This window comes from Berkeleyomyces rouxiae, assembly GCF_048999995.1.
Source record: "Berkeleyomyces rouxiae strain 22BRR77 chromosome Unknown BrBRR77_ptg000012l, whole genome shotgun sequence".
NCBI lineage: Eukaryota > Fungi > Ascomycota > Sordariomycetes > Microascales > Ceratocystidaceae > Berkeleyomyces > Berkeleyomyces rouxiae.
In genome coordinates, this window is record NW_027396502.1 from 1,854,610 (window position 1) to 1,879,305 (window position 24,696).

The 24,696-nt window shown below is 51.3% G+C and overlaps 7 protein-coding genes across 7 annotated transcripts; 4 read left to right on the forward strand and 3 right to left on the reverse strand.

Moving 5' to 3' along the window:
• Window positions 1-1,844: 1,844 nt before the first annotated feature.
• Window positions 1,845-4,320, forward strand: BROUX77_007832 (uncharacterized protein; the record flags this gene model as incomplete). Its single annotated transcript, XM_073752969.1, has 4 exons — window positions 1,845-1,883; window positions 1,961-2,104; window positions 2,166-2,179; window positions 2,286-4,320. 4 exons carry the CDS (start codon window positions 1,845-1,847, stop codon window positions 4,318-4,320), a joined length of 2,232 nt encoding a protein of 743 aa, XP_073602125.1.
• Window positions 4,321-4,853: 533 nt separating this feature from the next.
• On the reverse strand, window positions 4,854-5,350 carry BROUX77_007833 (uncharacterized protein; the record flags this gene model as incomplete). The annotated part of the gene is made up of 4 exons (XM_073752970.1): window positions 4,854-4,909; window positions 4,964-5,071; window positions 5,159-5,218; window positions 5,323-5,350. 4 exons carry the CDS (start codon window positions 5,348-5,350, stop codon window positions 4,854-4,856), a joined length of 252 nt encoding a protein of 83 aa, XP_073602126.1.
• Window positions 5,351-5,891: 541 nt separating this feature from the next.
• On the forward strand, window positions 5,892-7,666 carry BROUX77_007834 (uncharacterized protein; the record flags this gene model as incomplete). The annotated part of the gene is made up of 3 exons (XM_073752971.1): window positions 5,892-5,904; window positions 5,974-6,411; window positions 6,489-7,666. 3 exons carry the CDS (start codon window positions 5,892-5,894, stop codon window positions 7,664-7,666), a joined length of 1,629 nt encoding a protein of 542 aa, XP_073602127.1.
• A 495-nt stretch (window positions 7,667-8,161) lies between these two features.
• Window positions 8,162-15,232, reverse strand: BROUX77_007835 (uncharacterized protein; the record flags this gene model as incomplete). Its single annotated transcript, XM_073752972.1, has 3 exons — window positions 8,162-13,717; window positions 13,784-14,570; window positions 15,093-15,232. 3 exons carry the CDS (start codon window positions 15,230-15,232, stop codon window positions 8,162-8,164), a joined length of 6,483 nt encoding a protein of 2,160 aa, XP_073602128.1.
• Window positions 15,233-17,885: 2,653 nt separating this feature from the next.
• On the forward strand, window positions 17,886-19,892 carry BROUX77_007836 (uncharacterized protein; the record flags this gene model as incomplete). The annotated part of the gene is made up of 5 exons (XM_073752974.1): window positions 17,886-18,086; window positions 18,148-18,415; window positions 18,477-18,882; window positions 18,952-19,290; window positions 19,373-19,892. The coding sequence occupies 5 exons, from the start codon at window positions 17,886-17,888 to the stop codon at window positions 19,890-19,892; spliced, it is 1,734 nt and encodes a 577-aa protein (XP_073602129.1).
• Window positions 19,893-19,966: 74 nt separating this feature from the next.
• BROUX77_007837 (uncharacterized protein) lies at window positions 19,967-21,798 on the reverse strand (the record flags this gene model as incomplete). The annotated part of the gene is made up of 2 exons (XM_073752975.1): window positions 19,967-21,309; window positions 21,372-21,798. 2 exons carry the CDS (start codon window positions 21,796-21,798, stop codon window positions 19,967-19,969), a joined length of 1,770 nt encoding a protein of 589 aa, XP_073602130.1.
• Window positions 21,799-22,743: 945 nt separating this feature from the next.
• BROUX77_007838 (uncharacterized protein) lies at window positions 22,744-24,172 on the forward strand (the record flags this gene model as incomplete). The annotated part of the gene is made up of 3 exons (XM_073752976.1): window positions 22,744-22,785; window positions 22,863-22,922; window positions 22,982-24,172. 3 exons carry the CDS (start codon window positions 22,744-22,746, stop codon window positions 24,170-24,172), a joined length of 1,293 nt encoding a protein of 430 aa, XP_073602131.1.
• Between the last annotated feature and the right edge of the window lie 524 nt (window positions 24,173-24,696).

A 24,696-nucleotide genomic window follows, 5' to 3' on the forward strand; every position in this document is an offset into this window, starting at 1 on the left:
AAGAGAAGAGAAGAGGAAATGGAAATTGGGACGAATAATGAGGCAGCAAAGAATTTATAGTGGAAGCAGCCACTGCGTTTGGAGGCGCATGAAGCAGGAAGCAAATCTTGCACTTGCAGCAGTTGCTTGTACGAGGCCAGAGGAAATAATTTACCCTTCTGACGATATTTTGGGCAGGTGCACATGTATGTATGTACATCCATTGGGCGGATGGCACTTTGTGTTTGTTCCTTCCTGTGCAGGTTAAGCCGTAAGCTGCAAGAACAAAAAGCGATGTTGCATTTTTTTCAAACGCCACATACTTCGGCTTTATTGACGAAGGCGTGGTGGGTGGCGGATACTGTGGCCTGAGTGCTTTTACATGGCTATGAAGTGATGGATGGTAGTTGGTGATTGTCGTGAACAGGATGATAGGTTCTGCCTGGATCATCCAAATACACGGCTCCCGTCTGTATGCAAAATAACTTTGTAGTCTCCAAGTATGTAGCTACCCATTTTCTTACTCTGCCTCGTGCTCCACTGTCGTGTGTCTCTAATATTTCAGCGTGAACTTTTTGGCGGAGCGTCGCTGAATCCCGCTTCCACCGCCCGGCTTTTTAACTGCACGCTATTGCCTGTCTTGGATGCGCCCACATGCCGCTCTTCTTCCCCAGAGCCCCATGCTCTTGCTGCTTTGGGACAAGCCCAGATTTTAGTTGCCTACTCTCCAAAACCCGCGTCAGGCCCAGCGGCCAAATCACCAAAGGAAACCGCCCCAAGATTAGTTTTCCCGGCCAGCGTTTTGGTTCTTTCCTGCGTAAAATGTGTGTACATGTATGGAAATACTAGCCATGACTCTGAGCTCTTTTGCGAGCTGTAGACTCACGTGGACACATAGAAAGTCGGTTTGCGTGATAACTAGTTACTGCCTGTATGTAGGCAGTTATATATCTCTCGTTAGATCGAGAAAACAACCGCCCACTCTTCCCTCTTACAAATACTGGCTCTCCATCTGCTGATTCGTGCGTTTCGCCTTCCCAGGGTTCTTGCTGTTTTGCTTGCCGAGCAGCTTCCACTTTGTGCCTATTGGAGACGACCACCTTCCCTGTCGTGCCTCGTCCCTGCCTTTTGCGTTCTCTGCCCTTCCATCCTCCGTCTTCCACCTTCCATGGCCAAACCCTTAGGAAGCGTCCTAAGAAACTGTAACACTGCCTCTCCTCCCGATCCCGATCCTCGCTCTCCATTTTGCCGTCTATTATTATATCGACGTCTGCTGGACTAGGAGGCTGTGCGTGCATTTCTGCCTCTTCATCTGCCCTCCACACTCAGCCTTGCTTGTGCTCCCTTGCTTGGGCCTCTGCCGATTTAATCTCTCTTTTTTCTCTCTTTCCGCTTCGCGCCTTTGGCAATTAATTGCGCCGCGCATTTGACGTGCTATCCGCTCACTCCTCACGCCCCAAGATCAGCCAGCCCAACCCAGAGCCATCTTGGCCCGTCTCGACCTTTTGCTTTCCCGCTTCTCCGCCGCCCGCTTCCGCCGCCCGCTCGGCGTCTCTCCACGTCGGGAATTCCTCCGTCTGTCCCTACACCTGCGGAGTACTTGCTTCTGGCTGCCTGGAGCCGCACACCCAGAGACGGACGCACATGCACCATTGCCGGCCGCCATTCTAGACTGCGAAGCCTGCTCCCTTTGCATCGCCAGCTCCGGAGCATCTTCTCGGCCTCAGTCGCCTCCTGCCTCCGCGGCTCATCGTCGCATATTGTCGCTGCTCTCATTGAAGCACCCACTATCCCCAACGCGTCCGCAAAACCCACGCCGGACGATCTACAACTACTCGCTCAACCCTAATTCGACCTCAGTCACAATGACCTCCTTATTCTCTCGCTATAGAAGCAGCAATGCCGTACGCTCACCGGATGGAATCTGCCTGTCCAATTGCCACCCCCGCGATCCCCATACTGATTTGATTCTCTGACTTAGAACGGCGGCGCTTCTGGCAAAGACGCTGGCAACAAGAAAGACAAAGATGAGCCTGCCATCGAGATTACGCCGCTCGAGAAAATGCTCCAGACCATTGGCCCAGTGGACGAAAACGACGCAGACAAGTTCTTTGGCTTGGAAAACGTATGTGTGTGCTCTGGCCGGATCATATTGTACTTGATGCTAACTGTCTCTCTCGTACTAGTTTGGAAACACATGGTATGTTCTCGCGATAGAACACGGCACGATGCTCCTGGACTCTCCGTGCGCGGGATCCCGGCGTCCCCGAACTGATCATACACATACTAACTGTGCCGGTCTCTAGCTACTGCAACTCCATCGTCCAATCCTTGTTCTATTCCGAAGCCTTCCGTGATCGCGTGGTAAACTACCCAGGCCCCTTGTCTGAATCCACTACAAAGGTTGAGGTAGCAATACGGCCTCCGGCTGTTGTTCCACCCCCAGCTGTCTTGGCCAAGCAAAAGACCAATGGCAATCTGGCGCCGCCCAATGGAGGCCCCCGACCCGAAGACCGACCCGATGCGCCTGAATACAAGAAGAGACAGGCCATGTTAAAAGGCCCCATACTAGAGCTCACAAAAGAAAATGCAACGGCCCACGACATGGACGAATGCACATTTACCAGTCTCAAAGACATCTTCCTGGCCCTGCTACAAAGCAAGACTCGCACCGGCGTGCTCAGCCCACAGCGCTTCCTCGAAATCTTCAAACGCGACAACGAAATGTTCCGGAATTCAATGCATCAAGACGCCCACGAATTTTATGGAATTGTTTTGAATGACATCATCACGAATCTGCAAGACCACGACCACAAAATTGCCGATGACCCGACGACACCATCAGCACCATCGGCCCTTGCGACCAGTAAGACCTTTGATTACGGCCTTGTTCAGGACATCTTCGAGGGCCAGCTGATCTCGGAAACGAAGTGCCTAAGTTGCGAGGCTGTGTCGCAGAAAGATGAGACATTTTTGGATCTCTCCATTGACCTGGACGAGTATTCCTCGGTGACATCCTGTCTCAGCAAATTCTCAGAAGAGGAGGTGCTGTGCGAGCGGAACAAATTCCACTGCGATGGCTGTGGAGGTCTCCAGGAAGCCGAAAAGCGCATGAGGGTACAGCGGCTGCCAAAAGTCATGGCGCTTCACCTGAAGCGCTTCAAGTACACTGAGGATTTCACGCGTCTTGAAAAGCTCCATCGCCGTGTCGTTTACCCTCCACATTTCCGACTCCTCAGCAGCTCAGCCAAGCGAGAGGTCGACAAGGTCTACGAGCTCTACGCCGTTGTCGTGCATATTGGAGGTAATGCCTACCACGGACACTACGTATCAGTCATCAAGACCAAGGAATGGGGCTGGCTTCTGTTTGACGATGAAATGGTTGAGCCAGTAGACGAAGAATATGTCAACACTTTTTTCGGCGAAGAGGATGAACCTGCTTGCGCTTATGTTCTCTTCTACCAGGAGACTGTCTCCGTCACATACAGAGATGACGAGGAGAGCGGTGAGTGCAGCAGCCTTGCGAATCACACCAATGATGACGAGCGTACGCCCATCTCCAGCTCCGTGTTTACAACTGAGAATGGTTTTGCCAACATGACACCTTCTACTGGCCGGTCTTCGTTGAACCCGCTTACGGAGGACCCTCCCCTTGGCCTCGCTCATGCTCGAACTGCTCCCATCTTAAGCGAGGCTCTCTCACCTTTGGAGGATGGATATGTTTACACAGCGCCGCCCATAGCCGTGGCCGCGGCCCCTGCAGCAACGGAAGACCGCAAGGCCGAGAAGAAGCGGCTCAAAATGGAGAAGAAGATGCGCGAACATGAGTTTGCTGCTACACAGGCTGCCGAGGCCGAGCGACGCAAAGCCGAAGTGGCACAACAGAAGCTCGAATATGAGAAGCAGAAGCAGGCGCGCGAGGACATCAAAAAGGCCGGCGACGCAAGCAAGGGCAAAGCCGAGCCAGAGCCAAAGCTTCGCAAAGTAAGCACTGGCGGCAATCTTTTGGACCGCGCCAGCTGGTCAAGCCGGTCCATGAGCCGCAAGAGTCTGAACTTTTTGTCGTCCAAGAAACGTGATCAAGACAAGGACAAGCAAAAGGTTCCAGATATGCCAGCGACGCCAACGATACTGGAGCCCAGCGCCATGGTACTTCCCCCTGCCGTCAACGGAACAACATCCTTTTCTAATTCCACAGTCACCGAGAGCACTACTTCACTGCCGCCGCCGCCGCCGGTAGCAGCAGTCGCAGACCCGGCTTCTCCAGCAGAAAAGATTGACTTCCGGTCTCGGTTCAGCTTCGGCATCGGCAAGAAGAAGAGCACTCCTGCTCTGTCGTAGTCGGATAGAGCAAATGTTCGAACCCACTTGCGCAGGCTGAGGGCGCATTTATGGCGCTTTGCCGACTGAGAAGCTGTCATGCTTGGAATATTTGGCGCCCGTTTTCAGTGGGAAGCGCCGGTCTAAGAGATTTATACTTTGGGAATGTTTCGTTTTCTTTAGCTTTTCGTTGTTCTTATTTTTTTTCGGAGGTGAAGAGAGGGGTAGGCGTTTAGGGGGCGTTAGGAAAGGCTACTCTTGTATTTCTATACCATTCCACGCCGTATTGAGCTGCTTGCTGTGTATATGCCACAGAAAACAGCAGTTCGTGCAGCGTATAGACGAGCATTGGGAGAGTAACAGACTCTGGGGTAGGGGTTTTTCCCCTTATATTTGATTATCTGATCTACTGTCGTATTGTACAGAACTGGAGCAAAAATAGAAGCATAACAATAAAAAAAGAATTCCAGCTCAGCATCTAAAGGCGTGAATAGGTTGGGGTGTTTTCGAGGGGTGTGACATGAGATATTCGGAATGGGCTGAGCCGGTGGTGCTTAGCCGAGGACAAGCTCGTAGAGAATGATCAAAGTGTTGCAGATAATCAGCGGCACTGTACACAAACAGGTTAGAGCAAGTTGGACAGAAGAAGCACAAGGGAACACACCTCTCATTAGCGTGCGCACGCTGGCAATCAGATTTATCACCTTGACGGTGACGCTGGTGTCGGAGTTTGCGCCAAAGGCCGGATCATACGAAGAGGGCGAGAGGTTTACTGCGGCGGAAGGAAACACAGGTTAGAGGCTAGGGAGAAGCGCAGTGGTCATTGGGATAGCCAGAAGGGGGAGAGACAAGTACGCACTTCTGGCGAGGAACCGGTCTTCCGAGAGGATGGCCACGGCATTGGTCAAGAGGACGGCGACTGCGGAGGGAGCAAAGAGACACGGTCAGCAACAGCGAGCAAGACAGAGAGCACACCGAGACGCCCAGGGAGAAGCGCGCGGGCGGCGGAGGAGAGAGGCGCACTGTAGAAAAAGCTGCCGAAGAACAGCATGGCGGGCGGGCGGGAAGCGTAGGCGCAACGGCGGCCGCAGACGAGCGAGGGGAAGCGGGGCGCGAGGCAGTGAGCAGCAGGGGTGGCCGGAGTAGGACAGCAAGCTGAAAAGGGCGTTGGCGAGGCGGCGGCTTCAAACGGACTCGGGAATGCGGCCAGGGCAGCTGGATGGCTGATGGAATCGGACGGCGTGACGTGGAGTCTGTAGGTAGTACAAGTAGCATGAGGTAAGGCTGTGGTCGTTGTGCGTGCCACCCGGTGCCAGCTGCCAGAAGCTCAGATGTCAGGTGGCAGCGGGAGCTTGGGGAGCCTTCCTCCTTGCGGCACTTTGGAGGCTTTGAATTGCCTCGTCGAGCTTCGAGCTTGTTTGGCTTGTGTTTCGTCGCAAGTGCAACAAAAGCCGCCCGCGAAACTGCAGCCCGCCGCTTCGTCTTTTGATGCTGTCTGCGCGATCCGATTTCCAGCCTTAAAAAGCCCAGGCCGACTCGCTGTACTCTTTTCTTTTTATTCGTCGCTCTCCCTCCCCCCTGGCGCTGCCGCCATGAAAGCCTACGGTCCGTCATGTCCCTCCGCTCCCCGGGGCCGATCGCTCAGCTAACCCGGCCTCCCGCCGTCGCCCGTAGAATGGCTGGTCCCGCTGGCCGTCCTGGCCCACCTGCTGGTCGCGCCGCACACCAAAGTCGAGGAATCGTTCAACATGCAGGCGACGCACGACATTCTCATCTACGGCGTGCCGCAATCCTTTGTGTCTGAGCGGCTGCACGCCTTCTACGATCACATGTCGTTTCCCGGCGTCGTGCCGCGCTCCTTCATCGGCAGCCTGCTGCTAGCCAGCTTCTCGCAGCCGCTGATTACCGTCCTCGGCTTCCGCCACGCGCAGCTTGTCGTGCGCGCCGTGCTGGGCCTGTGGAATTCTGCCTGCCTGCTGTACTACGGCCGCAGACTAGGCGTGGCGTTCGGCGAGACCACGGCCATGTGGTACGTTCTGCTGCAGGCCGCCCAGTTCCACGTGCTGTTCTATGCCTCGCGCCTCTTGCCCAACATGTTCGCCTTTGGCCTGGGTAAGCGCGCCACCCCGAGCTCCTCTCTCCGCTGCCACGCGCCCGCTGCTAATCTCCGCCCTCCGGCCCTGCCACAGTCACGCTCTCCTTTGCGCTTCTGCTGCCCGACAAGACCGGCCACCAGGTCCCTGCGCACCGCCGCCTCGCGCTCTGCCTGATCGTCTTCGCCGGCGTCATCTTCCGCGCCGAACTCGCCATTCTGCTCGCGACCCAGTGTCTCTGGCTGCTGATGGACAACGTGCAGCTCTGGAGCCTGGTCAAGCCCATTGCCATCTCGGCCACCGTCGCGCTTGTCGTCACCGTGCCCGTCGACAGCTACTTCTGGCAAAAGCCCGTGTGGCCTGAGCTATGGGCCTTTTACTTCAACGCCATCCAGGGCTCCAGCGCCCTCTGGGGCACTTCGCCCTGGTGGTATTACTACGTATCGGCTTTGCCGCGCCTACTCCTCAACCCCCTGGCCATGACCGTCCTGACGCCCTACGCGCTCTCGCGCCCCGCCACATCGCGTCCTGCGCGCGCTCTTGCCGTGCCCGTCCTGCTCTTCGTCGCCATCTACTCCCTGCAGCCCCACAAGGAGGCACGCTTCATCATCTACGTCGTGCCGCCGCTGACCGCCGTTGCCGCCCTGGGCGCCGCTGCCCTATGGGACCGCCGCGCCAAGTCGTTGCTGTACGGTGCGCTAGCAGCTGCGCTCTGCGCCTCGGTCCTCTTGTCTGCCGCCGCTGCAACCGCCATGCTGCTCGTGTCCGCGCTCAACTACCCGGGCGGCGATGCGCTGGGCGCGCTGTACGAGCTAGCATGGGACGATCCCTATGCGCCGGACCAGCCGCTCGTGCACACCGGCGTGCTCAGCTGCATGACGGGCGTCACGCGCTTCGGCGAGAACCCCCGCGGCATCCCGCTCAACGAAATGCCCATGTATGGGCTCGTCTTTGACAAGACTGAAGACGAGCGCATGAAGAACAATCCGCTGTTCTGGGACCGCTTCGACTACCTGCTCGCTGAGGTCGGCGCCACGCCCCCCGGCCACTGGGACATCATGGGCGTCGTGCGCGGCTATGCCGGCATCGAGATCCTCAAGCCCGGTATGCCTGAGGAAGCTAGCCACGATGTCGTTGGCAGGGCCCAGCTGGTCTCGCTGGTCCGTGAATGGGTCCGCGACAAGACTGGCGGGTGGTGGATTGGACCACGCATGGTTGACAAGATCAACATCCTACGCCGGGCGCCAGGCACGCGCGGCATCTGGCAAGCATGAGGGAGAACATACATGTAGTTATTGTAGTGTATATAAAGAGATGAATTCCTAAATCAACATAGTTTTTGTTCATGCGTCGCCTAGAAACAGGACCACCGTCAAGATGCATATTCTGGTTATACATTAGAGCGAACAAGATCTGCGTATAAATCAAAATAACTAGTTAAGCTTAATCAAGAAAAGAAAAAAATGTCATCAAGCCCAACTCCACTATCTGCCGTGAAACCCAAATCTTGAGCCAATATGTCTAGTAATAAGTAAGTGGTATCGACCTCATGGGGCGCCCTTGAACTGCCGCGACCTCGAAAGAAAGGAAAAGAAAATAGGAGTATGGAGGTAGCGCGGGGGGTAACAAAGAAAGAGGAAAAAGACAAGAAAGATAGGTGGTATCAGACGCAAGTATAATACGTGCAACAGCGGGCGACTTCTGTCCCCCAGTAACAAATAGATCTAGGGCCATGTATGTATCGTGTCCTCCATGCTCTAAGAATCAACCTACATCTCGCTGATGCGCTCGTGATCTGGGAGCGGGCCATAAAGCTCTTTGTACCGTTCAGCCTCCGCCAACTTGCCCGCGACCGCGCTCAGCAGGTCGGCAATAGGCGCACGCAGGTTATCCAGCTCGCGAATCACGCCGCCGCCCATAGCCAGATGCCGGATGGCTAGCGTGGTGATGGAGCTCTCAATGCGGCTAACCTGGTGAGCCATGAAGGACAACATGATGCTCTCGCCAAACTCGCCACCCATTTGTCGAAAGCGGTCGAGGATGGCTGTCTCGGGCTGAATCACAACAATGCGTGTGTTGTTCTCAAGACAGCTGCACAGCATTTCCAGGCGTAGACTCACATGCCACAGCGCCCAAATGATCTCGGGGTCAAAGGACAGATGCGTGCTGCGCACTGTAGACATGACGACAGCCTTGTTGGCCGGCATCGCTTCAGCCGCGCTCTCACGGTCGTGTGCATCATGGTACTCGATACGGCCACTCAGGCTCTGGGGGTACAATGCGTAGATGACTTCGGGGTTCTCAAGACCCTTAAGCTTGCGCTCGCCCATGTCTCGGATTTCGAAGCCTTGCATAGTCAGGGACCGAAGGTCCTTCCGCATCGATGAAATAAAGCTATCATCATCAAACCCGTCATCATCACCTTCTAGCAGGGTTTGCTCCTCCTGGAAGGTCTGCAGAGAACGCTGAATCTCCTGAATAAAGTCCGTGCTAACAGTAATCTGACCGCCATCGGCAACACCAGACACACGGGCTGCCTTGTTGACCATAGGCCCGAAGTAGTCCATGCGACGTGTCACAGGGTCGGTCTCACTGACGCACTCACCAAAATGAATGCCCATACGTACTGACAATCCCTTGAATATCAATTCGTTCCGTTTATCAAAGACAGGCTGGCCCGTCAACGAGTTCAGAACCTCGGCAGGCCAGTTGACCAAAAGCAACTGATTTTGCACGGCAAAACACCAAAGCAAAGCTGAACTGGCTGTTGGGAAGGACACCATGAAAGCATCTCCTTCAGTCTTAACCTCGTAACCGCCGATGCGCCGAAGCTGTCTTCGCATGACTTCGTTGTGTAGCTTGATTGCCGACCGCATCGCGTTGGGGTACATCTCCCACAACGTAGTCGAGTTCTTAATATCGGTAAACACAATAGCAACAGTACCAGTAGGTGCGGGAATTTCGGCCTCCAGGCGCTGAAGCGTCGAATCAAGGACATCACCCTTGGCCCTGCGGGGTCTGCGAGAAGAAAGGAATTCTTCAGGAATACCCGATGCGTACCGCGCCACGCTCTGGCCACGATGTGTCCTGGAGCGTTCAAACCGGCGTTTAATGTCGGAAACGCTAATCATCATCACCATCAGTTTTCCCGTAGCACCATGAGCCATGGCAAGATCACGAAGCTTTTGGGACGCCAGCATCAAGTCGTGGCGCTCAGATCGGTAAATGTCAACCACAAGCTTTGGATCGAGATACTCCCAGAGATCCCGGGTAGCAATCAACAGTACGTCATTATGCTCTGATAGCGCGATCTCGCTAATGTGAGGCGCAGCCATGACAGATGGCATCAGCTCGTGGTAGCCAAAAGCGCGCGAAACACTAAGAATGTCGTTGAGTTTGCCGCTACGCGACACCCAGCCACCAGCTTCGCGAATTCGTCGGCGCTCCGTTTCCTCGGCGGGGTCATGCTTGTTACTGAGCATGCAGTAATCATTGTCGCTAATGAGCATAGCTTGAACGTCACCAACATTAGCTACGTACAGGGTGGTGTCTCGAAGATAGGCAACGGTTGCCACAGCGCCAGACTTGCGATCTTCCGGTGTGAGAACCAGGTTCTGCGAATTTGGTGAGCGATGGGTGGCCACAGGTCTGTCCTCTGAGTTTTGGACAGCAACATTGATAAGGTCTCTGTTGAGCGTCAAGAACGACCGACGCAAGGCATCGACGGGGCTCTCTGACTCGCGTTGAGAAGTCAACTTCATTTCGGCCGCAAACGTATGCGCAAAGTTCTCGTGAAGGTACTTGGTGAGCTTAGATCCGCCTTGGGACAAAACTTGGCCGTCAAAAAGACCCAGAAGAATTTCTGTATCTGATCCATTGAAACGAGGAACAACTAGATCCATGGTTGACAGATGCTCCGACCGGCCCAGCGTATCAGCCATACCATAAGGCAGGTGGCCAGCTTGAGACGCAGAGGTTCTCACACGACGGTCTTCGCTTTGATCAGGGACTCGAGGGGCAGTCAATGTGACATCCATCAAGCCCAAAACACGAAGGTTCTTGAGCGTGTTGAAATCACTGTACGACTCGCGGTTCCCTGCATGAGAATACCCAGGTATCATAGGAGTTTGCTTAATCTCCATGCGCTTATTGCCAGACAGGTTAAGATAGCGAAGTTCGGGGTTTAGAATCCAATTCCAATCATACGGCACATTGGAGATGTTGTATTTGAGCCAATTGCTGCCGCAATCCAGAACAGCCAGTTTGCGTGCGTTTGAAATATCTGCAGTGAGATTCGTAAACTTATTGCCGTTGAGATAAAGAAACTGCAATACACTGGTATCTCTATTGATGTCATCAGCTGGTAGTGTGGTAAGCTCATTTCTAGACATGTAAAGTTCCGTGATCTGCGGCCATTTTTGCAAAGCACGTTGGGGGATATCGCCAATCTCGTTGTAGGAGAGATTGAGGGAACGAAGCTCAGGCAACAAGACAAGAGACTGGAATACATCGTCATCGAGGCGATTGTCAGCTAGGCACAGCAGGCGCAAAGATCCCGCAAAGGTATTCTCTTTTCGTGAGTTTGTGCTGTTCGAGTCCTTACGCGTAGCCATCGGCGTAGCAAGGGTTGCCTGTGAGGGGTTTCGGGAGATAACCTTGGTGTTGCGACCTTTTCCATAGACAGAAACGACAGATCCTTTGCGGTCAGCTCCAGGTGAGACCGGGGCTGCACCAACGCTGAGTAATGTAGTTGACGATTGGCTTGGCCTTCTAAGCTCATCCAATGTCTCCGAGCTAGGAAACGTCGTGAGGCTAGGTGGACTGCCTGTTTTCAGGGCTGGGGGTGGCATAGTATCCTCACCGAATGGCCGAGGCTGTTTTGCGGCGGGCTTGGGGAAAGAGTCCAGAACATTTGAAGACACATTGAGCACCTCCAGCTTGTTCGCCCACCAGATTTCTGCAGGAAGTTTCATCAGGTTGTTTGAGTGCACATCAAGTACCTTCAACTCTGTCAAGCAGCCAATTTGAGGGGGAAGCTCAGACAAACGGTTGCATGAGATGCTCAAATGCTCGAGCCGGCGGAAGTTCGAAATCTGTGGGGAAAGCATTGACAAAAAGTTCTTGTCGGCGATCAAGCTCTCCAAGTTTGGCATAAACGCAAACGACTGGTCAATGCTGGTCAACTTGCCATTGGATAAATTGAGAACCTTCAAGGTGGCCACAGGCCCTTCCAGCTCAAAAATAGTGAGCGGGTTTGAGTTCAAGCGCAAGTTCCGGAGCATAGCAAATGTACCGCTGAAACGAGAAATTTGGTTGTGATCAGCCGAGAAGATTTCCAATCGAGGAAGCTCTGACAAAATATCAATATTATCCAGCATGTTGTACTTGCAGTCAAATTCTCGCAAGTTATCCATGTCTTTGAAAGAAGGGGGCAGGGGATGGCTGAGTCTGTTATTCGTGATGAAGAAACGCTCAAGTGACTTTAGCTTTCCAATTTCTTCAGGAAGCTGCGCAATGGCATTAAAGCTGATATCCAGATCTAGAAGACTTCCAAGATCGCAAATAAACATGGGGAACTTGTCGAGAAAGTTGGACGAAAGATTGAGATAGCGAAGACCTTGATATTTGTCGAAATACGACGGCAAAGATGTAAGTCTGTTGTTGGCAAAGCTCACCTTGAGCAGACCTGTGAGCTCATCAAGTTCTGCACCATCAAGGGTTTCGATGAAGTTGTTGCCAGCATCAAGGAAGTTCAACTTGATGGCCCGGCTGAAGCTGAGGGGGAGGCGGCGGACTTCATTGTTATTGTACTTGATATCGCGGAGTTGATGGCAAGCCGATATAAAGTCGCGAGGAATGTCCAAGGCCAAGTTTCGGGACAGGTTGAGCGAAAGAATGTCATCAGTACGTTTGAAGAGGGGAATAGGGATAGTTGCGATATTTCTGCCAGAAAGGTCGATATGTGCAGGTTTGGTGATCCTTGTGAGCGCGGGGTCGATTCCGGCCTTTGAGAAGAGAGGGTCGATGCTAGAGAGAAACATGAAGCGACACAGGTAACTATTGTCCTCTCTGCCAATGTCGGGGATACGATCTTGTTCCTTGTAACCAGCCTGCTCCAGAAGGCGTTTTTGAAGAGCTAATGGCCGCTCTGATGGCTTGAGAATCCGGAATAGATCATGAGTCTTCAAAACAATATGATAGTTGTCTGAGCTGTCAGCCCCATACATCTTCCTTATGAGTTGTCCGATGACGTCAGAGACAGTAGCACTGAGGGGTGAAGAAATGGTTGCAAATGTACCGTCACCACGAAAAATTCGAATACAATAAGAAACGACCTTTTCTTCATTGCGGTAAGGCCGGCCCATCTCATCAGTATCAACACCTTCAGCAGAGGCATCACCAGTTGTACGTCTCACTCCCCAACTATCTGGCGCGTTCCAGGATCCTATAGGTTCTTCGAGTGACCCAACGGACCCATTAGTAGGACAGCGCAGGCCTTCACTACGTGGGAAACTATCGTTTCTAGCATTGAGGCTCGCAGCATCCGAAGTAATGACACCACTCATGTCGCCCAGGTTTGTGTCCAGCCAAAAGGCTGTTCCCTTTTTGTCAGTAGGGCCAATAGATTCCTCGTCGTAGGTGCGGGCCGTACGGGGACGCTTGGCAAAGGGGAACTTGTTGGAAAAGGCCGTCTGCTGTCGCTGTCTCGTCTCGGGAGGATCAAATACATCTGTATTGGAAAAGACGGTAGTACTGCTGGCTGCCGAAGGGTTGTAATAGGTGGAGGCATATCCGGGCGATATTTGGGCCCGGCCGATTTCTTGTCGGGAGGATTTATGTGTCATGGAGCGTGATGAACTGGATTGGATGAGGCGACCAGAAGGAGAAGAAGTAGATTCTTTGTCTTCTTTGCTCTTGCCTTGTATAAGACGCCTGAAGACTCCTACTCGTTTAGCGGGCTGATTGTTTGGCGATGAGGGGCCATCGCGCCCAATGGCTTGCCCTGGTGCAGGACTTTGCGCACGACTCTTGCTTGAGTATAATGTTGTAGCAGAGCCACCACGATCTCGGTGGGCTCGGTCGCGAGAGCCCTGAGACGCAACTGATGACGAAGGTTCATCTCGGCTGGTTGTTGTTCTGAGCGCACGAGGGTCGTCGTTACTCTTGTTGTGGCGATGGCTATGACTCATTATAGTCGAAGGCCCTGACCGATTCGAAGACGAAGTTTTTGGAGGAGCCTGAACCGAGCCATCTGACATGTATCTATCCCGATCAGGGCCGGCCATGACATCACGGACGGGAGCTTCACCATAGCGAGCGATATCCTGTACATTTTTGTTAGTCCAAGCGGAAGAAGACAATGGTATTCACGGTTCATAGGATAGACCTACATCCTGGTCCTGATACAAAAATGGCACAACTTCAGGTGCCGGAACAGGGGTTCGTGGTCTGGACGAAGACGGTGAGGCATCGCGGGTGTGGTCGGTTGCATTCGAATGATTGCGATCACGGTGGACGCGAGATTGGCTAAAGGAGCGAGAGCGTGCGTCTCTTCCAGAAGAAGATGCATTTGCCTCAAAGCTGTCTCTCCCAGGGAACTCTTCACCAAAAAACCCTTGTAGCTTCTTCAGACCACCACGGTTCATACCAGAGCCCTGACTGCTAGCAGTCGCAACACTGGCTTGTGAAGGTCGTCGGTGTGTGTCATAGTAATCGATATCTGGCGACTCGCGCCCGCCGAGTCCATTGTGAATTCCGGAGCTAATCGAAGCTTGGTCTGCTCTCAGCGAATTGCGGAAGCCAGGCGACAGCTGGGAAGCAGTTGACAGGTTGTCGCTGGAGTCGTTTAAGAAGGAAGTAGTGAGGCCATTGTTGGGCGTTGAGCCCGTGGTTCCAGAGGGAGTTAGCCACGGAGGGATCTGAGAGCCAGAGTCGGGAATGGCAGTCGGGGGGTTATGCTGGATTTGGGGAATGCTGGAGAACGGGTTCTGGTGGGTTGGCATGGCAGGCGAGTCGGCTCCGGAGATGTCCCGGCGGTATGCGGTGGTGTTGGGTATGCGTTGTAGAGAGTTGCGATTTGAGCCGGTGTTGTATGTGATGGATGTTGGCGAGTGAACTAGGTTCGAGGCAATGGGGTTGGTGGGTGATATTTGCGGGTCATCACTAGTGAATATTGCGCTGTTGATGGTGGGAAAGTCAGCAAACACAAACAGTGTGCGGAAAGATGCGCGGGCTGCGCTCAAGTGTAATCAGGCAGCAGCAGCAAGAAAGACAATAATGCGGGTTGTAGTGTAGGCTTCTTTTGCCTTGGTTCTTCGCAGGGTTTAGGGCAGATGAAATGGATCAAGGAGAGTGTTTTCCGGTGGCAGCAGACTGAATAAGCAGAGGCAGCAGGAAAAGGAGCAAATGGGTTGGGTTGGCGAGCGATCAGTAATACCAAAGCAACATTGAGGAAGAAGAGAAGAGAAGAATGCGACTAGGCAATACTACTCGGAGGAGTTTATGTTCGCCCAAGATTCTGTGTCTGGCGTCTGACAAAGGCTTGTCGTTGGCCCATCATGCTATACCATGCCATGCCATGCCACTAAACAACGGCAACGAGCAAGTCCTTTCAAGCTCTCTCTCACGCTGATTCACAAGGCACAGACGCTAGGGTTTTTTTTCGAGTAATGCCAGCATGACATGTTCTTTCTAGCTTACCTTTCGGTGTTGAGGCGGGTCGGCTGCGGTCTTCTGTTCGACAGCTGTCTCATGGTGGATGTCGACGACTTGGTGCTGTCGGTGCTGGCACTGCTTGAAGTGAAGGAGCTAAAGCGCAAGTGCGCTTCGTGCCGCGGCATGGTGAAGGGCTTTTAAGGTGGTCGGGGCATCAAAAGCCAGCCATATGAGGGGAGATTGAGAAGGTCAAGATCGAGAGCAACTTGGGTGAAGTAGGTTTCTCCAGAGGGCTGTTGCACAAGACTGAAAGCGCCAGTGGGAAAAGGTGTGGTGGAGCTGTATACAAGTATGTATGTATGTATGTGTTTAGAGCTTAAATGTATTGGGCTGAGCGTGCTACGATTAAGGGGTCAAAGGAAGTGCCGACGGGTCGGTATCGAGCGAGGGCGAAGATCGGCGGCTATTCGGTTGGGGCGGTGGGTGTGGCTTCGGCCGTAGCCAGAGGTCTTTCGCAGAAGTGGTCGAGAGGTCAGGAAGCTGGAGCTTGCGTGGCTGCGTGGTTGTGTGGTGGATGTGTGAATGTATGAATGTGTGTGCCTGTGGATGGAGACTTGACAGATTTAGCATATGCTTAGTTGATTGTCAGGCGGTCGGCCTTTCGGTTGATTGTCTAATGATGGAGCTTGTTTGGGTTAAGGCGATCAGTCCAGAGGATCTCAATAGTGTGTGAGCAAGCCGCAGGAGAAAAAAAAAAGAAAAAAAGGGAGGACAAGGCCAGTCAGTAAAGAAAGACAAGGCCAAGCAGAGAATGGCCGTTAGCTGTCAAGTTGAAGGTAGGTCGAGGCCGAGAACTCAAAGATTCAAGGTGGGAAGGATCTGAGGCGCGGATAGGAGGATTGATCGGTTGCAAAATGGCAAAATGGAGCACGGATGAAGGAGGAGAAAGAATTGCTTAGTTAAGAGTTTTTGTCTGTGTCTGTGGGCGTGGGCGAGGGCGAGGGCGAGAACGAGAACGAGAACGAGGGCGTTTGGTGGCCGGACACCAAACAAAGAAAGAACACTTGTAGCTAACTGTAACAAGTACAGATACTTGCAAGTCGAGCTTGGGTGTTTGTGTATGCTTGTGCAGTGCTGAGCTTCAAGTATCTTAACTATGTACCAGTACAAGTGCAAGATGTCGTGCGTTACCTTCAGTCATTGTGAGTGCTGGATTGTATGTGTGTGGCCTTCATTGGCAATTGCATCAACTGAGAACTGCACCTGCTTGCCTTAACTTGCCTGCCGTGGCAGCACTTCGGGAAACTACCCTAAACGGGACATGGTACAAGTATCGAGTAGCTAGTTAATTATGTATTAACTAGTGATGGATGTGATGCTGATGTGCACCCAAATCTGCCCTGACTACAACATAAGTTCAAGTGTATATTGTCTTGCACACGCTCTCCCTCTCTTCTCTCTCCCACACAAACAACAGGTTTTTGCTGCTGCCGCTAAACATGCAAGGCGCACACCACGGCAGGTGCTGTTTGTTGTGCTATGGTGCATGGTGTGTGTTGTCATATTCCCCTCTCTCTATACATCCAAATATGCATGCATGTGGTATAAGTGCAAGGCGCAGGAGAAAATGTGCACTTTCATCCTTCAGCAGACTCGTCTATTGACCAGCCCATTTTATCGTTCGTTTTTTTCTTTTTTTCCGCCATGCAAGTTCGTGTCTTTTTCGCTTGATCGAGCGATGCGACGATAAATCCAACCAAGCTAATGCATTGTAATTTCCACGACATGCGAGAACCTAACCCTAACACCTAATAAAATTTCGCCTAGTTCTGCCGCCAAATCTATCCAGCCTGGACGGTCATGTCCTTCATAGCTTTTGTGCTGCTGTTGACCACAAAATCTCAGTATCGAGCAAATACGTTACTATTTACATAGGTGCGCTTGTGTCTATGTTGTATCACCCACCTCCCGTCTCACATCATGACATCAAAGCACAAGCCAACTCGCCTGCCCGCAAGGCAAACGCCACGCCACGCCAACAACATGGGCCACCAAAATCGGCATCATAGCTTCTTCTCTGAGGACTCACCTCTCCATTTCCATTCCTATTCCCACATGCACCTCTCTGTGGCCCCCTGAAGAAAATTTACACATGGCACCGCAGCCACCCAACATCGAGTAGTTATTGTACTATAGCACAACTAACTAGTTAGTCATACAAATATGGTGTAGTTGTGTATGTATGGATTGATACATATGTATGTACATACATACAATTGCAAGTACTAACTATGTAATCTTATTAGCTTTGATATTTCAGGCCAATGTGTCTCGTGAACCTTGCACAAATTGCCATGCAACACTAGCGCCGGGAGGGCTGTCATAATCTTAACAATCTTCGCTGTTGGTCGTCAAGTGAAGTGAGGCTTGAGAGTCTTGCTTTGTAGAATAATTTCTCAGTTTCTGTGCGACAAACCCTAGACACTCCGGCTACTAGGGTTCAGAGCGAAAGCGGAGAATATTACGGGACATCCACCTACTCACTCCAACGCCCGGCGCTCCGAGAAGTTATCCGCCTCCATATATTTCCAATCAACAAGGCCCGAGTAGTGAGACGGATATAGCCAGGTACGGGCTATTTGGTAGAGGATAGACGGCAAAGCGAAGTTGGTTGTTCGTGTGGGGTCAGGGCCACGTAGGAAACTGGGCGAAAGGTATATAACTCACTGGCATGTGCTGCCAAATAGATCGACAATGTGCTCATCTTGACTTGTTCTTTTGGCTCTGTTTCCCTTTCACATTCTTGGTTGCGCCCAAAGTCACCCTTCCCAGTTGAACATGGCTTCTCCTAAACAGAACAGACCAGCATGGTGGAAAGAGAGTTCTGTCTACCAAATCTACCCTGCTTCATTCAAAGACTCTACAGGAAATGGAACTGGTGATCTTCAGGGCATCATCTCCAAGGTCGACTACTTGAAAGGCCTGGGTGTTGACATAGTCTGGCTGTCTCCCATTTTCAAGAGTCCGCAAGTCGATATGGTAAATGTGTTCCATGGACCATCTTTCTCTTACACCAAGGATCCTAACAGGGAATCGCTAGGGCTACGATGTCGCAGACTACAAAGTCATTGACCCAGCTTATGGCAGCATTGATGATGTGCTAGAACTACGCGACAAGCTACACGAGCGTGGGATGAAACTCGTGTTAGATCTTGTCGTCAACCACACGAGTGATCAACATGAATGGTTCAAGCAGGCCATCAAATCCAAAGAAAACCCGTGCAGAGACTATTATATCTGGCGGGACCCTAAGTTCTCTGAGGATGGCAAGAGACTTCCACCCAACAACTGGATCTCCCATTTCCAAGGCAAGCCTATAAAAATTTGAGACAAGCCTGTCAACCAATGCTAACGAAGCGATATACACAGGCCCCTCATGGCGCTATGATGAGGCCTCAGGGCAATATTATCTGCACCTGTTCTGTCCAGAGCAGCCCGATCTCAACTGGGAAAACCCAGCAGTGCGTCGCGCGGTGCATGACGTCATCCGATTTTGGCTGGACCGTGGTATCGATGGCTTCCGGATGGATGTTATCAACTTCATCAGCAAGCCTGATGGCCTTCCCGATAGCACCAGTACGGAAGTGCCGCGCGGGTGTGATTTGTACTCTGCCGGACCTAGGTTGCATGAATATCTCAAAGAGATTGGAGATATCTTAAAGGAGTACGATGCATTCAGCGTCGGTGAGATGCCTTGTGTCTCTGATACAGCTGAAATCATCAAAAGTGTTGCTGCTGAGCGTGGTGAGCTTAGCATGATATTCCACTTTGACTTGTAAGCCCGTTACCCCACCCCTTTTCACTACTAATAAAAGTTGATGCTGATATACGCCTGGAACGTTAGTGCTACTATTGATTATGGTATCGGGGGCAAGTTTACACCTAGAGACTGGACCCTACTTGACTTCAAGACTATTATGAACAAGTGGCAGCGTTTTACGTTCGACAATGATGGATGGAATGCGTTATATCTAGAGAATCACGACCAACCCCGGTCAGTCTCCCGCTTTGTCAAGTCCACACCAAGGACTCAGTTCATGGCCAGCAAAATGCTAGCTGTGCTTCAGCTGCTACAGGCCGGCACTCCATTCATATACCAAGGCCAGGAACTGGCCATGTCCAACGTCCCGGCAGAATGGTCAATGGATGAATACAAGGACGTCGACTGTCTGAATCATTGGGCGTAAGTGAGAACAGCAACCCCGGCTGAATAAGAGTTGCTCTTTATTGGCACCTTGCTAACTTACTCATCTCTACTCGCCAAGTCTTCACAAGGATTCATCTGCAGATGCAGTAAGCCTGGTGAGATCGCAGTATCTCGCCAAATCTCGCGACAATGCCAGGACCCCAATGCAGTGGGATACCACTGATCACGCTGGGTTTTCCACTTCTACTTCCACTGCTGCATCACCACCATGGATGCGTTTGAATCCAAACTACACCTGGGTCAATGCCATGTCGCAGGTTTCTGATTCATCCTCGCCGTACACCTTTTGGTCCACCGTTTTGCGTCTACGCAAAGAATACAAGGACATCTTCGTGTATGGCAACTTTGAACTCATTGACGGGGCAAATCCTGAAGTCTTGGCCTATATAAGAACATCAAGTACAGGATCCAAAGCCCTCGTGATTTGCAGCTTCTCAGATGAGAATACCACGTGGGAATCGAAACAGGGCGTCGTGATAAAGGTGTTGTTGAGCAGCTATGGGCGTTCATGGAGTCATTTTGACGATACCTCGATCAAACTCGGTCCATACGAAGCCGTTGTCTTAAGTTTAAAGTAGATCCATAAGGCCAGGAGAACCGGTATTAATCTAGAACTAGTGTTTAAGTAAGATATAGCCCGTCCATATTTTCGTTAATCTTCATCAGAATCATCGAAATCTGCACAACTATCAGACGACAAAAAGTCTTCCGCCCCGTCTTCGCTTTCATCATGGTATATGTCATCCTCATCCTTTTCGTCGCTACCATAGCTACCCTGCGACCCGTCCATTGCCAAATCATGGTGCTGGGTCTCGACAGTTTCCTGGACTTCGTGACTCAAAGCATCTCCAATCCACGTTGTTGACTTGAGATAGTCCCTTGCTTCAACCTCGCCCATATCGTTGTCCTCCATGATTAGACAAACAATGGTCTCTGGTACAAGAACGCTCTCTGTGAAGAACATCCATCCCCGCGATGAAATGACTTTGTCAGCAAGTGCCTGCTGTTGAATCATCTTCCCAAGCAAGTTGTAAATACACTCCTGCACACTGTACATGCCGCGGACGCCGTAGTAACCAAGTGGAGGGCGCTCAGTTGCAATATTGAGCTTTCGGGGCGCTTGGATGTTCTTGGCCAGCTTATCTCGGAACTCGGATGGACGTTTACATAGAATAACATCGACAAGCGTGTCTTTGAATCGGCCAACGCGTACTGAGAGGCCATCCCAGTCAATTTCTGGTAGGTTTTGTTTCTTCCATGCTTCTTCGGCGTCTTGGCGAGTGTGAATCTCGCAAAAGTCCACCATGCGGCGTACTGGCAGAGGCTTGCCTTCCGAAAAACTCTCTAGCCGGGACGAGAGAACCATGCGGTTACATGTGGTACATTTTACCATTTTGATTGTGGGCTTTTTCTCATCTGCCCTTTCGTCTGCAGCCTCTCTAACAAGCTCATCAATATCGACGTCCCCAATTTTGCCAAACGAGACTTTTTTAGGACTCTTGGCAGCTTCTTCCTCGGCCTGCCTTTCTTTCTTCCAGTTCTTAACCTCCTCTGAAATTTCGGGGAGTGGTAGGAACTCATTGTCGAAGAGCCCAGCCGGAAGTAATTCAGCAAGATTTGCCTGTGGAGGTGAGCTGCTGCGCTTTTTTGGTGGTTCTTCTTTCTGTCTTCGTCTATGAGGCGGTATTATTAGCGTTGCTGCTTGCATTGTCGGTTTTAGGAACTCTTTTTTAGAGTATGTGCTCCGTGTGGACTTCGATAGCACGTTGGACTTTTCTTGACGTCCTTGAGTATTCTCGTTTGTTACTTTTGACTTGATAGAAGCCCCTGCTGTGGGGAGCTTTGGCAACAAAGGCATATCAATCTCGAATAATTCAAGCTTAGGACTTTCGTCCTTAGGCTTGGGCTTGGGCTTTGGGACAGCTCGTGCTGGAGATATTTCTGGCGGCACAATGAGGGAGATATTTTCGTCATCCCGGCTTTTGGTTTTGTTATCTGCAAGGCGATTGTCAGCACATTTAGTATCTCATAGATCTTTGATTGGTTAGTTGGCATACCATGCTGTGCTTTCTTGGAGGCACCATATACTCTGCTTGCCAAATTATTGCGAACTCTATTGCTTCCATATTGTGATCTTGAACTTTCGCGCATGTTACTCAAAATACTTCTATGTGTTGTTGAAGGCGAGTCTTTGGAGGTTTTGGCATAAGACTTGCTCAAGGTAAATTTAGTTGACCTTATGTCGGCAGACCGGCCAGGATTCCCCGATGGTGACGGAGGCCGGCGACGCTTGGACTCTGGCTGCAGTGATACATCATTGTCCGAGTCTGATGCGCTCTCGGGAGGACGGTCGGGATCCAAGTCTGAACAGTCCGAGGCGGCCTGTGGTGTTGACTTCTTGCGCTTGACTGGGTTTGGGGGTTGTGTATGGCGAGCGGGACTATGATTTCCCGGCCTCATGAGTCTGCTTGGTCGGGTAGACATGGTGCTAACGTGAATCAATGACTTCATCCAATCTGCATGGGAAAATAGCTGGTAATGTACAGATTACCCAAGGCTTCAGCTGTGACTGTTCAATCAAAACTGCACAGTTTGACGAAACCTGACTTGTAGTTGAGCAAGAAAAGAAATTTGAACAAGATTTCTAGGATCCGGAAGAAAATATTTATAGCCTGGTGATAATTACCACAGAAAAGTAATTACCAGATCTTGGTAGAGAGTTGTGTTGGGTGGCTTCTTTCTTCACAGCTTGACGTATAGGTAAATTAGGGTGGGCAAGACAGACGCGTTGTCCTATTCGCCATATGCGCTCCTAAATTCGGTAGTCCAGTGTCAAACTATCGTGAAACCCGCCAGAAGCAGTGAACGTGCGAACGGAACTGGCAGCGAAGGAAGATGTTGCTTTGAGGAAAGTTGAAAGAGAAGCTAGTTATAACTAGCCTTTGGAACATCAAGGTTGAATGGCTGCACTCCACTTTTACTTTGTTTAGGGTTATGGCTCGGTTCTGCTTTGTTGCGACGCGCTAGTGATGAACTCGATATCTCAGCCTGACTGAAGTTTTATGAAATACAACAACTACATGGTGGCCGGCTTTTTGTCTCATAAAATGTGAAGTATCAATTAGCAGTGGATTAAATCGTGACTGAGCCAATGATTAATACAGGCTTGTAGTGCATCAGTGTATTGAGAGCAGCTCGAAAGTAGATTTGCGTACACGCCCAACTTTGTGCAACTAACCGAACACTTCCCACTTGGTCCAACCCCTCCACCTTCAAGCTTCTATGACGGGGTCTGCCTTAGCAACATCAACAAGTGTCACCTAGCCACAGCTTCTCCTCCAACCTCAGAACCTCAAACTCCAAGCAGTTTCCTCATCTCAACCGGGAGATTTCTACTTGACGCCTTGATAGTCTACGGTACAATTCACAATGGCCCTCAGCAACCGCAAATACGCTGCTTTACCAGACCTGGTGAGCTCCCTACTTGGCCCGTCATCATGCCATAGCTCCAAGGTCTATGAACCCCCTTCTAACATTCTGTATCCTAGGACTCTGCGCCAGACATTTACGAAACACCCGGCTTGACCGATGATAACTCTACTGTACCCGTACGCATTATCTCCCATAAACGACCGTATCGCATAACATCGCCCTAACCAACTTCCAGGGGTCAACTCTACGAACACAATCTGAGCTCGACTTTGACGATGAGTTCGACGACAATGAAGGCGGAGTCTCGCGCTCTAGATTGCGCATAAACGAGGCACGGTCGCGCTTCAACCCTGCTAACGTCGATGCAACTACAGTCGACTTTTCCGATCGGGTAGATACGAAGCGCAAGTCCTACAAGACATCAAGTCGCCGCCATCGCATTCTTAGTGACAACACAGAAGAATTTGGCGATTTCTCTGATGACGACGATGATGAGAGCATTGAACGCAAGATCGCAAGATTGACACGCGAGGTTGAGGAAGCCAAAGAGCAGTATGGAAAGAGACAACTCCAGGTACAAGAGAACGCCGACCAACCACAAGGGGGTGGCCAGAATGCACTCGAGTCCCTTGGCAAGATTCTAGAAGATATGTCACGACCATACAGCGCGGAAATTACACCACACATCCCCAAACATCTTGCTTCTGCTCGCGAGGAACAACTGGAAGAGACTGAGGCGGGAGATGTTGCTAGTAAAGATGCCACCTACACCATCACATACGCTCCGGCTTATGAGCAAACACACGCCTTGGCTAAAGTGGCCGAGTTTGACGCAAGACTTCTCGCCCTCGAAAAAAGTCTTGGTGCTAATTCTGCTCTTGGGCTTGGGCTGGATTCAAATGGCATGCCGCGAGCTGTCTTGCCTACTCTTGACATGCTCCAAAAGCAGGTTTCTACTCTTTCACAGGCGTCGACAGCCACCCTAGACAGCATCAGTCGGAGAGTACGAACTTTGACCCAGGAAGCTGACCAGTTAGCCAAGTCTCGCAAAGAAGCCAAAGAGGCCCAGGAGGCTCTTGATGGCGGCAAAGACAAAGACGGCTGTTCAGACCAGGAGTCCAAGATTAATGCCCTTTACGGAACTCTTCCTACCATCGAGAACCTTGCCCCGCTGCTGCCCCCGATGCTTGACCGGCTCCGCTCCTTACGTACTATACATTCCGATGCAGCTTCGGCGGCTGATATTCTTAGTCGCATTGAAAAGCAGCAGACTGTCATGGCTTCTGAATTAAAGCAATGGCGAGATGGTTTAGAGAAGATCGAGGGCGCTATCAAGGAGGGAACTACAACCATGCAGGGTAATGCCGAGGTTATGGGGGAATGGGTGAAGGACCTCGAAGCCCGTATCGCCAAGTTGGATTCTTAATGAGCGAAATCTTGGGGTTTTGGCTACGCGCACCCAGCTGCATGGGTGATGACAATGATAGTTTATATATTGGTTTTTGGCGAGATGAACTTCTTCAGGCAGGCACCTTTCGTTTCGAACTTCTACCATGAATTGGGCTCAATACGGGTGACGTAAATATCAAAATATTTCGCATTAAGAGGGAGATGCTTATTTCTGTGTCAGTATCAAGATATTGATTGCACATCAATATATTTGTGCATCTGTCTTCTAACATCATGAGGCAAAGAAACTTTTCCTAATGGTGGTTGTATTGAACGCAGGTTTTGTATGACTAAGCACACACGAGAAATCACGTTTTATTCAGCGCCACAAAGTGTGGCGTTGAGGGCTTTGAGCACACTAAAACCCCCAACTCTTCACTAAAAAAATATTTTGCTTGCCAACCTGTGGATGGAAGGATTGGCAGTTGAAGCGGCCCCTCCACTCGATTTTGACTGTATTCCAGCCTGTCAAAAAAACGCCGTCTCCTTCTCGCCCTCTAC